Source organism: Macaca fascicularis, chromosome 1 (assembly GCF_037993035.2).
Source record: "Macaca fascicularis isolate 582-1 chromosome 1, T2T-MFA8v1.1".
In the NCBI taxonomy this organism is placed as follows: Eukaryota; Metazoa; Chordata; class Mammalia; order Primates; family Cercopithecidae; genus Macaca; species Macaca fascicularis.
In genome coordinates this window covers 208,765,401-208,778,423 of record NC_088375.1, presented here as the reverse complement: position 1 = coordinate 208,778,423, position 13,023 = coordinate 208,765,401, and the positions used below count along the sequence as shown (strand labels likewise).

The window sequence follows — 13,023 nt, the reverse complement described above, 5'->3', positions numbered from 1 at the left end:
GCAAACAGCGGCCCCACCCGCAGCCCATGCGGGCAGTGACCGGATCCAGATGCTGCCCATGGCCTGGGTCACTCTCCAGGACCCCCCAACCTCATTGTTCTCTCCCCACCTCGGACCGCAGACCCCAGACTTTCCGCAAGAGCCCAAGCCCCCACCCCGGGGGCGTGGTTCTCCGCCCGGTCCGCGCTACATCCTCAAGCCCCTGGAGGCGCCAGGGCCCCACGCAGCCCCGGGTGAGCTAGCCGAGAGCAAGACCTGCAGGAGGCCGGACAGGGAAAGTGGCCTGGGGCGAACAGAGACCGGGAGGCGGAGCTGAGCGAGGGGGCTCCCCCAGGAGCAGGAAGGGCTGGACACGGGGACAGGTCCGGGGGGCGGGTCCGGAATGGGCGGGGTCTTGCCCATTGGGCAGGGTCTAATGCGAGTGGTTGGCGTCCCGCGCGGGGCCCAAGGTGTGACACGGGTGGGCTTGGAACCGGGACCTTAGCTACTGGTGGGGCCGAAGTCCACCCTGCCATCGTTCTGCCGTGGTCAGTAGGGCTTGCTCCTCCCTGTGGGAAGCACCTACGGCCGGGAGCGGGCATCTCGTCACCACCGCGGTGGAGAAGCTGCACAGAAACCCACGGGGTGCGGACGACGCCACCTCCTGGAAGTCGGCCAGAGAACCCCACTCTGTCCGCAAATCGCTCTTATTTAGTAACAACTGTCATCGATTGTGATCCTAACCAGGGCCTCCTGCCTCCCAGGCAATACCCTTTTCCGCCTGGCGCTGCCTCTCTGACTCCAGTGGGGATGGAGAGCACTTTGTACATTTCAGGGGATCCTCTGGGCCTACAGGTAGAAGGGCCATCAGGCCTCAGCTCCCCAGGGTCTCTGCCAGTTCTTCTCTGCCTGTAGCCCTTATCTGGCTGCAGCCTCCACGCCTTCCCTGAGCCTGGCACCTTGTTAGCCCAGAGTGTTGTAGTAACTTGACCCGGTTCACAGACGACATCATGCTTCTGGGTCGTGAGTGGACGCTGATATCTTGAGTCTCCTTCTTCGATACCCCCACAATGGGGCAACCCCCCCCCAGCAACGACCATGCAGGGAGTACGGGCTGAGGGGCATGTGGCCAATAGGAACGGTGAAATCCAGGCGGTGGGGGCAGCAGTACCCTCTGCACAGGTGTTGGAAACAGGACAATGTGCCCAGACTGGGCAGCACAGTTGGCACCCTGTAGCGCGCTGGAGGGCTAGACTGTCCGTCGTTGAGTAGACAAGGAAGGCCTGGTCCTAGACAGGGAGTGGAACTCAAGCCCAGCTGAAGCAGATGGCTGCAGGCACCCACGGCACACACAGGCAGCACAGGCTTTTCCTGGCTGAGTCCCCTGACCTGCTCCCAGGCAAAGCGTGTGGTCTGGCAAATACACAGTGGCTTTTCCCCACTGCCCCCACCCCCCACCTAACTGTTGAAGCTCAGGAAGCCTCAATGCGTGAGAGAAGAAACATTTTTAATTGTTCTGGCCCTGCCCCCTCCCCAGGGGAGTCCCAGCACTGCTCAGGCTCACTGCTTTTGCTTTCCCCTGGGATGCTGAGGACACTTTGACCTTGTCTATGTCACAGCCCACGTGTTTCTCTGATGCCACCGCCATAAGATCTAGTGCCCCCTGGTGCCATTGGGCAAGGCAGGCCAGAGAGGCCAGGGGCAGCTGGGTGTGCACCAGGCCACAGGGCTGTGGGGCATGCAGCCGATGGTGCAGCTTCAGGTGGATGTGCTGGGTGAAGCGACTCCGGCAGACGCTGCACTGGAAGGGCCGGGTCCCTGAGTGAAGGCGCAGGTGGGTCTTGAGGTTACTGGAGCTGCTGAAGCGCTTGTGGCACACCTGACGGGAACGGGCCCTGGCATCAGCTTTGTCCTCTGGGCTGGCTCAGGCCTTCTACTCCCTCTCCTCATCTTGGAAATACCCATGACCCACCTCTCTTTCCCTCCAGGCCTGGAAGCTCTTCCAGTGATTTCTCCCTGAGTCCCACAGTATCTAACACATTAGAACCAGGCCGACTTGGGTTAGTGTCCTTCTCTTACTCCATGTGTGACCTTGTAAAAGTGACTTCTCCTCTCTGAGCCTTCCACTCCTCATTGGCAACATTGGTTATTAATAACTAGCTTCATGGATATGGTGGACTGAATAAGATAATCACATAAAACTCTTAAGTGTGAAGCTGCAGCTTCAGTGGATGTAATTAACTTTTACAGGGGGCTGCCACATGCCTGCAGTTGGTTTCACCTAGTCTTCCCCAGGACCCTAGGGAAGCATGACCAAGTACTAGTACAACTTCTATATTATAGTAAGAAAGCAGAGGCTCAGAGGAGTGAAGCCACTAGCCAAAGGTCACATGACAAGCTGGAGACAGAGCTAGGATTTGAACACAGGTGGCCTGATTTTGCAGCCCAGACTCATAATCATGGCACTGCTTTCATTTCTGCCCCTGTAAAATGGGAAAGAACCCCCGCCTTTCTGACTTCCTGAGGGATGTGGCTGGGCTCACAGAAGGAGGGAGCTGACATCAAGCTGATAGTTTTTCTACTTTGATACTACGGGTACACTGCAGCATTAACTCCTCCAACAACTCAGGGAGGTAGATAATAGGTATCCATCTACTCTCCATGACCTCCAACTTCATTGTTCTCTCCCTCCCCCAGGCCTTTGGAGTGACCTTCAGTATTACCCATTCCAGGCTGAGAGGGGTCATTTTCAATTTTCACTCCCCCTTCCCATCTCCACTTGCTCAGGAGGACTGGGGAATGGAGGCTGCAGGTGCCATCCCTCCAAGGGCCTAAAACGTCTCGCCAGCCTATAGGAGTACAGAGTAGGGGGAGGAGGATCTCACCGAGCACTTGTGGGGCCGCTCCCCAGTGTGTACCAGGTGGTGCTTCTGCAGGTGAGCGAGCTGGGTGAAGCTCTTCTGGCACAAGGCACACTGGAATGGACGCTCTCCACTGTGCACACGCAGGTGGACCTGAGTCAGATGCGGGAGAAATGCTGCCAACTGCCCAGCACCCCCAGCAGGGCCTGAGGTCCTCTCCGAATCTCTGCCCACTTCCCTCTCCCTCCCTGTCATCTCCCTCAGGGCCCATTATCCCCAGGATACCTCCACTCTTTCTGCTGCCCTGCAGGGGAGATGGTAGTGGTCAGAAGGCCAGGTAAGAGGTACCCCAGGTATGTTGTGGAGCACTGCTATTCAAAATGTGGTGCACATTGGCCGGGCGTGGTGGCTCACACCTGTAATCCCAGCACTTTGGGAGGCTGAGGCAGGAAGATCACCTGAGGTCGGGAGTTGGAGACCAGCCTGACCAACATGGAGAAACCCCATCTCTACTAAAAATACAAAATTAGCTAAGTGTGGTGGTACGTGCCTGTAATCCCAGCTACTTGGGAGACTGAGGCAGGAGAATCACTTGAACCTGGGAGGTGGAGGTTGCGGTGAGCTGACATCGCGCCATTGCACACCAGCCTGGGCAACAAGAGCAAAACTCTGTCTCAAAAAAGTTTTTTTAAAAAATGTGGTTCACAGACCAGCAGCGCTGGTATCACACTTAGGGAGCATGTTAGAAATGCAGGTTCTCAGGCCCGGCCCCAGACCTGCTGAATCAAAAACTCTGGGAGGGCTGGGCACACACACGCTCATGGCTGCAATCCCAGCATTTTGGGAGGCCGAGGAGGGAGGATCAATGGAGCCCAGTAGTTCAATACCAGCCTGAGCAACATATCGGGACCCCATCTGTACAAAAAAATTTAAAAATTAACCAGGTGTGGTGGTGTGTTCCTGTGGTCCCAGCTGCTGGGGAGGATGAGGTAGGAGAATTCCTTAAGCCCAGGAGTTTGAGACCAGCGTGGGCGACGGAATGAGACCCCATATGAAAAAAAAAAAAAAAAAAGATAACTCTGGGGCTGGGAGCTACTCTGGAGGCTGAGGTGGGAGGGTCGCAAAAACTCTAGGAATCTGCATGTTTACTAGCTCTCCAGGTGGTCTGAGGCTCATGAAAGTTTAAGAACTCCTGCCCTGCAGAATCCAGTAAGGCTTTTTTCCTCATAACCACAACGTGCCCTCAACTTCAGAGCTAGCCGGCGAGCGCACAGCTTCCGGCCTTTGCTAACGCACTGAGATGCGCCCCTGGGCGCCCCCTGCTGGACGGTGCGGATGGTGAGGCCAATCGCATCGGCGGTCGCGCTGATTTGTGGGATCCCACTTGAAAAAGGTTGGTCATAGGACTGTGGTCTAGACTCACCAAAATCTACCCATTCCCTCATCTGACTGCCCAGAAAAATAACTAAGAAGCTTAACTGGGAGTCCAGAAAGGATAGTTGTCCAGGAAAGGGTTTCTTTGCCCAGAGCAAATGTTGAGAGACTGAACCTAACACTACCATTAAATCAGGGTAATCTTAGGCAAACGCTGCCCATTAAAAGCCTCAGTCTCCCCATTTTAACCTAAATGAGACGATCTCATAGGCAGTCCTCTAGGGTGGCAAGGACTTTGGTGGCCGTCTTATCCTATATTTCTACCCAAATGAACCATCCAAGGTCACTTGGCCCTAGAGGTTGCCCAGGAGTGCCTTCTAGCTTTGAGGTCCTTGCTTCTAAAAGCAGACTGGGGTGCATGGGGGGCCCTGAAAGATGGTGAAGGGAGCAGCAAAGCCCAGGAGGCAGGTACCTTGAGATTGGAGAGCTGCCCAAAGCTCTTGCCACATACGTTGCACTCGTACAGGATTTTGCCATTCTCCTTTTTCAGTGGGTAAGGCAAGGCTGCAGTGCCTGTCCGGGAATTCAGTGGGACTCGCTTTGCTGGAGATGCCATACCACCATGCTCCAGGCCTGGGGAGTCGGTTGGGGCAGCTCCAGCACCTGGATTTCGGGCCTGGGAAGGCAGGGCTTGGCCAGAGGCTTGGAAGGCCCCTGGGTAGGGAAGCAGGGTCTCCCACCGAGTGCTGGGGTGCCCAGGCTCATTGGCCATCATCAGCAGGCTAGGCATAGCCATTGTGGGGCAGGAGTTGTCTTGAGGCAGCATGAGGAGGTGGGGACATTGGTCAGAAGGTAGGGCCCCATAGGTGAATAGGTGGGGTGGAGGCAGGAGAAGTGGGTATCCAGGGTAGAAGGTGTGGAGGAGGAATGGGAACTCCTTGGAGATGGAGTTGGCAGGGGGGCAGGGGCAGAAAGCCAAGGGGCTGGGGCTCTTTCTGTTCTGCAGTGGTGGTGGGGAAGAGCTGTTATGAGGAGAGAAGGCTGGGCAGGGGGCCCCATCGCCAGCTCTTTCTGGCTGTTTTCTCAGCTTGTCCTTGTTCCGTGGGTACTTGAGTGTGAGTTTCTTATCATCGGTGGAGATGGCATGCAGCCCTGGTGGCTCTTGCTCTAAGCAGGAAAAGGAAGGCGGTCAGGTCCCCACAGTCTGGGGTGAGGTTCTGTCCTCCATCAAACCTGCCCCGCTCAGGGCTGAGAAAGACCTCCAGCCCGCGAGCCTGCTAGCATTTTTGTAGTGCTGAACAATTTCAGGGGGAGAAAACAGTTCAAGGTCCCTGTTAGACACCCAGGTTGTGAAGTCAAGTGGGCAGATGGATAAATTGGGTTGGAGTTTAAAGGAGAGCTCTGAAGTGGAGACATAAATCCAGGTGCCATGGGTACAGATAAGATCACATAAGGGTGAGGCTAGATCTGCTGTGTCCAAAATGGCAGCCACTGGACATGTGACTAGATTTACATTAATTAAAATGATTTTAATAAAAAATGAAGTTCTCAGTTGCGCCAGTCATATTTACAGTGCTCAGCAGGTATGGTGTTGGACAGCACAGGTATAGAATGTTCCCATTATTGCAGGGAATTCTAACAAACAGTGCTATTCTAGATAAAGAGTATTAAAATGAAAAACCTGTTAAAAAGTAAACTGTCAACAGGTGTGGTGGCTCATGCCTGTAATCCCAGTGCTTTGGGAGGCCAAGGCAGGAGGATTGCTTAAGCCCAGGAATTTGAGACCAGCCTGGACAACAAAGCAAAATCCCATCTCTACAAAACACTAAGGAAATTAAGGCCACGTGCAGTGGGTCACGCCTGTAATCCCAGGACTTTGGGAGGCCGAGGCAGGCAGATCACCTGAGGTTGGGAGTTTGAGACCAGCCTGACCAACATGGAGAAACCCCGTCTCTACTAAAAATACAAAATTAGCTGGGCATGGTGGCGCATGCCTGTAATCCCAGCTACTTGGGAGGCTGAGACAGGAAAATTGCTTGAACCTGGGAGGCAGAGGTTGTGGTGAGCCAAGATCATACTATTGCACTCCAGCCTGGGCAACAAGAGCGAAACTCTGTCTTGAAAAAAAAAGAAAAGAAAAGAAAGAAAATTAGCCAGGTGTTTGTGTCATGTGTCTGTAGTAGTCCCAACTACTCAGGAGGCTGAGGAGAGAGGATTGCTTGAGGGCAGGAGTTGGAGGCTGCAGTGAGCCATGATTGTGTCACTACACTCCAGCCTATCTAAAAAAAAAAAAAAAAAAGCAAGTTGTCTTGTGGTTGGATCCTTATTTACTCAATCTCACTGAGCTGTTTCACTCTGTGCTCTGTGCTGGGGTCCCAGAAATAAAGAACACAGCAAAAGAGTCCTTGCCCTCCAGGAGGTCATTGTCACATAAGGAAATGGTATGTTACAACAAACCTAGAACCCAGGTAGAGATGAGATCCCACTTTTGTGGATGAAGAAACCAGTCCTCGGTGTTGTGTCCAAGTCCATAGAAATAGAAAGGGCAGAACCGGGACTCCAACCCCAATTCCCTGACTCCCAGCCCAGTGCTGTTTTTTTTTTATTTTCTTGAGACGGAGTCTCATTCTGCCACCCAAGCTGGAGTGCAATGGCACGGTCTTGGCTCACTGCAACCTCTGCCTCCCGGATTCAAGCAATTCTCGTGCCTCAGTGCTTTTATAAGGCCCCTCTAGGGCTGGACAAGGTGGCTCACATCTGTAATTCCAGCACTTTGGGTGGCCAAGGCAGGTGGATCACCTGAGGTCAGGAGTTCGAGACCAGCCTGGCTAACATGGCAAAACCCTGTCTTCACTAAAAATACAAAAATTGGCCGGGGGTGGTGGCACATGCCTGTAATCCTAGCTACTCTGAGAAGCTGAGGCAGGAGAATCGCTTGAACCCGGGAGGCAGAGGTTGCAGTGACCGGAGATCATGCCATTGCACTCCAGCCTGGGCAACAGAATGAGACTCCATCTCACAAACAAACAAACACCTCTCTAAGCAGACAAAGTACCATCCCCAACCCCCATGACCTGGGCTATACCTACACCAGCTCCCACACACACATCTAAGAAGCCAGTGCCCAGCTTCTCTGGCTCAGGTATCACCACTGGAAAGCCCCCTGCACCCTCAGGCCAGAATTCCAAGGCCAAAATGTGGAAGTACAGTATGCCTAAGGCTCTGTCTTCATCAGTGACACTGCATCGTCTCCACCACCCATCCCCAAACCTAGCAGTCCCCCCCAGCCTCCAGCCTCTGCCAGGCACAGGTGCAGCCCCGTGCCCTGGGCTTACTCATGCTCAAGGTGTCCTCTTGGAGGCCCTGCAGGGCTGTGCCAAGGGGTGCCGGCCGTGGGGTGCACAGGTTCAGGTTCAGGTCCTGTAGGCAGGCCAGCAGCGCAGACCTGCCTGGTGCCAGGGGCAAGGGACACAGCCAGCTGGCACAGGATGGACCATGAGCATCCACTGTGTCTGGAAGTGGTCTGCAGGCTGAGAAGACCTGGAGGGCAGGGGCAAGGGGTTTGGGGGCTGGTGACTGGGACTCCATGGGTCCCTTAGATGGCCCCTACCCCTATTTTGGTTTCCAAAGGGGAGAATAAGCTAAAACAGCCACCACAATCCATATCTGTCACTCAGATGACATCTCTTCCCTCATCCAAAGATCTCTTTCCCCCAGAATTTTCCCACCCATTGCAAGATTGCCCTCCTCCTGTCCCCAGGGCCCCCTCTAGCCCTGTTCTCCCTCCCTGCCCAACCCCATGTACCTCTGACCACCCTGGTCCCTAGTGTATCTCAGACCATCACTGTAATTTGAATGGCACCACAGTGAGCCCAAAGACAATCCCCATCAAAGACTACAAACTCCACAAGATGGCCCTGAGCCCCCGCTCACTAAGGCCTAAGGCCATGGTCATAGCAGCCAAGCCTGCTGCATGAGGCTTCCCCTTCTTATTCCCCACAGGAGAGTCTGGGCCCCTGAGGCATGGGGAGAGGGTCTGTGGCTCCTCAAAGGAACATCCCTATGATGTGCCTGGACTAGGGGGTGCTCAGGACTGCGGAGGAGGTCCAGGTCCCTTCAGACATTCCCCCTTTTCCTCCTAACGTCACCTCCTACTATAAGCAGACTACCCACAAAGGTAAGGCTGGGATTCTACCTTACCTGGTCACCTCGGAAGAGCTGGAAGTCCAGGCTGGGAGACAGGGAGCCCCCTGTACCTCCCAGGGCCATGGGCCTGTGGCAGCAATCCAGTTGTGTGGCTGGTTCTTCCTTCATATCCCCATTACCTGCTGGGAAACAGGTGAGTTACAGGTAAGCTGTGGAGGTCCTGCAAATAGGAGTCTGAGTTCTAGGACTGGCTGTCCCATTAACGTGCTGCGTGACCACAAGCGATTCACGTCCCTTCCTGGACTCAGTTTCCCTATCTGCAAAATGGGAAGGTTGGTCTAGTTGATGTGTAAGGATGCTCTCACTGTTGACATTTAGAAGCCAATGATGCTCTCCTGGTAGGTGTGGGAAGATTAAATAGAGATTGGCCAGGTGCAGTGGCTCAAGCCTGTAATCCCAGCACTTTGGGAGGCTGAGATGGGAGGATCTTTTGAGGCCAGGAGTTCCAGACCAGCCTGGGCAACATAATGAGACCCTCATCTCTACAAAATAAAAAATACAGCGGGCACGGTGGCTCACACCTGTAATCCCAGCACTTTGGGAGTCCAAGGCAGTTGGATCACCTGAGGTAGGGAGTTCAAGACCAGCCTGAGCAACATGGTGAAACCCTGTCTCTACTAAAAATACAAAAGTTAACTGGGCATGGTGGTGCACGCCTGTAATCCCAGCTACTCAGGAAGCCGAGGCATGAGAATCACTTGAACCCTGGAGGCAGAGGTTGCAGTGAGCCAAGATCGTGCCACTGTACTCCAGCCTGGCAACAGAGTGAGACTCGTTCTCCAAAAAACAAAAGAGGAAGGCCCTCCATTCCAGCCTGGGCAACAGAAAAAAAAAGGGAGGCCCAGGCGGGTGGATCACCTGAGGTCAGGAGTTCAAGACCAGCCTGGCTAACATGGTGAAACCCCATCTCTACTAAAAATACGAAAATTAGGCCAGGCATGATGGTTCATGCCTATAATCCCAGCACTTTGGGAGGCTGAGGCGGGCAGATCACCTGAGGTCAGGAGTTCAAGACCAGCCTGACCAACATGGTAAAACCCCGTCTCTACTAAAAAAACAAAAATTAGCTAGGTGTGGTGGTGCGCGCCTACAATCCCAGCTACTCAGGAGGCTGAGGCAGGAGAATCGCTTGAACCCAGGAGGTGGAGGTTGCAGTGAGCTGAGATCATACCACTGCATTCAGCCTGGGCAACAGAGCAAGACTTTGTCTCAAAAAAAAAAAAAAAAAAAAAATTAGCTGGGCGTGGTGGCTCATGCCTGTAGTCCCAGCTACTAGGGAGACTGAGGCAGGAGAATCGCTTGAACCCAAGAGGTGGAGGTTGCAGTGAGCCGAGATCACATCGCTGCACTCCAGCCTGGGCAATAGAGTGAGACTTGCTCTCAAAAATAAATAAATAAATAAATAAGCTGGGTGTAGTAGCCTGTGCCTATGGTCCCAGCTACTCGGGAGGCTGAGGTGGGAAGATTGCTTGAGCCTGGAAGGTTGTGGCTGCAGTGAGCTGAGATTACACCACTACACTCTAGTCTGGGTGATGACAGAGCAAGACCCTATCTCAATCAATCAATCAATCAATGGAGATTAGCCATTCGGAAGTGAAGAGCAGAGCTGTCTTGAGAGGAGAGGAAGGCCCTTATGGAGGTTACTTCCAAGAAAGTGCAGCGATCTGAGGAAACATTCCAGATTCTTCAGGGCTACAGAGAAGCCACCCCCTTCTGTGCTGAGAGGGGTCCCTGACTCTACCAACCAGAGGCCCCCCACCAGGGGGAACCCTGCATCCCAGCTCACCCAGACAGCTCTTCTGGACAGCTGAAGACACCTCAGTGTCCTGTCACCCAGGCTGCCCAGCTCAGCGCTCTCACCAGGGATAAAGCCTGAATGAGTGGACCAAGCCCCTGGATGCCCCTGACTGGCCTGACAGAGAGACGCGAGTGCCCAGCTGTCTGCTCACCCAGCACCAGGCTTCTCTGCCATCTTCCACCTGAGGCCACACAGCACAGAGATCACTTCAGCCCAGCAAATGTCCTAAGACCCCTTCCCTATCCCCTCAGGGACCACCCTTTGAATCTCAAATGCCTCTCAGACCCTAAAACCCTCACTCCAGTGTCTCAGCCCTCCAAAACCCTTTCTCCTTTCCCTCTTTCCTCTCTCCTCCCAACACTGCTTCAGGTCTCAAAGCAAATACCATTGCCACCCGAAGGGCCGCTGGCTGTGGGGCTCTCCATTCGGCGCTGCAGCAGTGCTCCTGGCTGGGAAGGAAGGAGGTGGGCAGCCAGGCCACAGCTGCCTGTGGCTGAGGCCCCGGTGGGAGTGAGAGATGGCAGGAAGGTGTTACATTTGAAGTTGCCACAGATAGGAAGTGGGGGCAGGCAGGCCTGGGGGCCCTGCAAGGCCTGACAAGGGGGCACCATCCACTCAACTTTGCCTACCTGGGGCAGCTCTGGAGGACAACCTGCTGGTGTACATTGCAGTGAACTGGGGCTACTGGAATTTCAGGATGTGTGTGTGAGTGGGGCGGGCTGTGATTTCTGTTCTCAAAGAACCCAGATGGCTGGGCAGGAGGACAGAGTAGGGCTCAAAGGCTGGACAGGGAGGCCTTCTGTGGAGGGGAGCCAAGCTGAGATGAAGACAGGCATTGATGACAGGGAGACAGTGATGGTGACAGGTAGGGACAGGAACAGGCAGAGACAAGAACAGGCAACATAGAAGGATATGGAATGAGACAGAGAACAGAGCAGGCAGCTGATCTCACAGATATAACAAACACGTTTTCCTCCTCCAAGTCCCATCTCAGATCTCCTGACCCTGGAAAGTTTAATCCTCTAATCTAGAGGCCCCAAGAGGCAAAAGATAGTTCAAGGACATGGCCAGGTGCGGTGGCTCACACCTGTAATCCAAGCACTTCAGGAGACCAAGGCAGACCCATCTCTTGAGCCCAGAAGTTTGAGACCAGCCTGGGCAACAAAGCAAGACCTCATCTCTACAAAAAATACAAAACTTAGCTGGGCATGGTGACTTGCACCTGTGGTCCCAGCTACTCAGGAGGCTGAGGCAGGAGGATCACTTGAGCCCAGGAATATAAGGCTGCAGTGAACTAGGATACTGCTACTGCATTCTAGCCTGGGTGACAAAGAAAGATCCTATCTCTTAAAAAAAAAATAGACATAGCAAAATGGGTGTAAGGCATGACTAGGTCAGGTGCGGTGGCTCACATCTGTAATGCCAGCACTTTGGGAGGCCAAGGTGGGCCAACTGCTTGAGCCCAGGAGTTCAAGACCAGCATGAGCAATATGGTGAAACACCATCTCTACAAAAAATACAAAAATGAGCCAGGCATGATGGCGCGCGCCTGTAGTCCCAGCTACTCAGGAGGCTGAGGTGGGAGGATCACTTGAGCTGGGGAGGTCGAGGCTGCAGTGAGCCAAAATGATGCCACTGCACTCCGGCCTGGGTGACAGAGCGAGATCCTGTCTCAAAAAAACATAAATAAATAAGGCAAAGACATGTATAGATACAAAAAGGGAGGCCTCATAGGCCAGAAAGTGGCTTTTTAGACTGAGCAATGTCACTATTCTTGTGAGCATGAGAAGAGGCATCATCCCTGCGGCCTCACAAATTCTGGTGTGTGTGAGGCTGGCCCAGCGTGCAAAAGCCCCAGCCAGCCATCAATCTCCATCCCAGCCATGCCACCCTGGTGTCCCAGAACACACAGGGACATCTCAAGCTGTGCACCATGGGCTGGGGCATGTTCCTGGGGTTTCTCGGCCAGCTCAGCCCCTTGGGCTGTGACTCACCCTCTATTGTGGAGAGTCCTCCACGTAACTGATTCCAATATGTTTGTGAGCATCTCCAGGACAGGGGCCTCTGTCTACTCATTTTGGTTTTCCATGTAGACATTTGTCAGGCTTTTTTGGATGCCCAGCATCTGAAACTTTTCCCCTACATGAGTTTTGAGGGAGGCAAAAGGTACCTCTCATGATAAAAGCCAAAATGGCCAAATACTTAGTTTCAACCTCCCTCCCCAGCACTTCATGCAGGCACACTAGGACTAGGTCGATCAGATGTCCCCACTCAGATAGCAGGTCAGAAGCCAGTGCCCCTGGCTGAGCGCAGTGGCTCACGCCTGTAATCCCAGGACTTTGGGAGGCCGAGACGGGCAGATCACTTGAGGTCGGGAGTTCAAGACCAGCCTGGCCAACATGGTGAAACCCTATCTCTACAAAAACACAAAAATTAACTAAGTGTGGTGGCATATGCCTGTATTTCCAGCTAGTTAGGAGACTGAGGCAGGAGAATTGCTTGAACTCAGGAGGTTGCAGTGAGCTGAGATGGCTCTGCTATACTCCAGGCTGGGCGACAGAGTGAGACTACATCTCAAAAAAAAAAAAAAAAGCCACTGGCCCTGAGGTGGCAGGTCTGTGGAGACTCCTCTCTACAGCAAAGGCTGTGGTACCACATCCGGCTTCCAGGGCAGTGGAGGAAAGAAGGGGGTTCAGGGGAGGCTGCAGAGTCTGTGCAGGGCTGGTCCTGGGGTTTGATATTTGGCCATGGTCCTGTCTACTTCCAGTCTCCCTTGATCCATCCTGTTCTCCAAGCCTCACTCTC

At 53.8% G+C, this 13,023-nt stretch overlaps 1 protein-coding gene across 1 annotated transcript; it reads right to left on the bottom strand.

The window, feature by feature from the left end:
* Nucleotides 1–1,469: 1,469 nt before the first annotated feature.
* Nucleotides 1,470–10,730, bottom strand: ZNF683 (zinc finger protein 683). The gene is made up of 6 exons (XM_045377225.2): nt 10,604–10,730; nt 8,415–8,542; nt 7,550–7,754; nt 4,687–5,381; nt 2,865–2,993; nt 1,470–1,858 (listed from the first exon to the last, which is right to left on the bottom strand). Exons 1-6 carry the CDS (start codon nt 10,641–10,643, stop codon nt 1,487–1,489), a joined length of 1,569 nt encoding a protein of 522 aa, XP_045233160.2. The 5' UTR covers nt 10,644–10,730; the 3' UTR covers nt 1,470–1,486.
* Between the last annotated feature and the right edge of the window lie 2,293 nt (nt 10,731–13,023).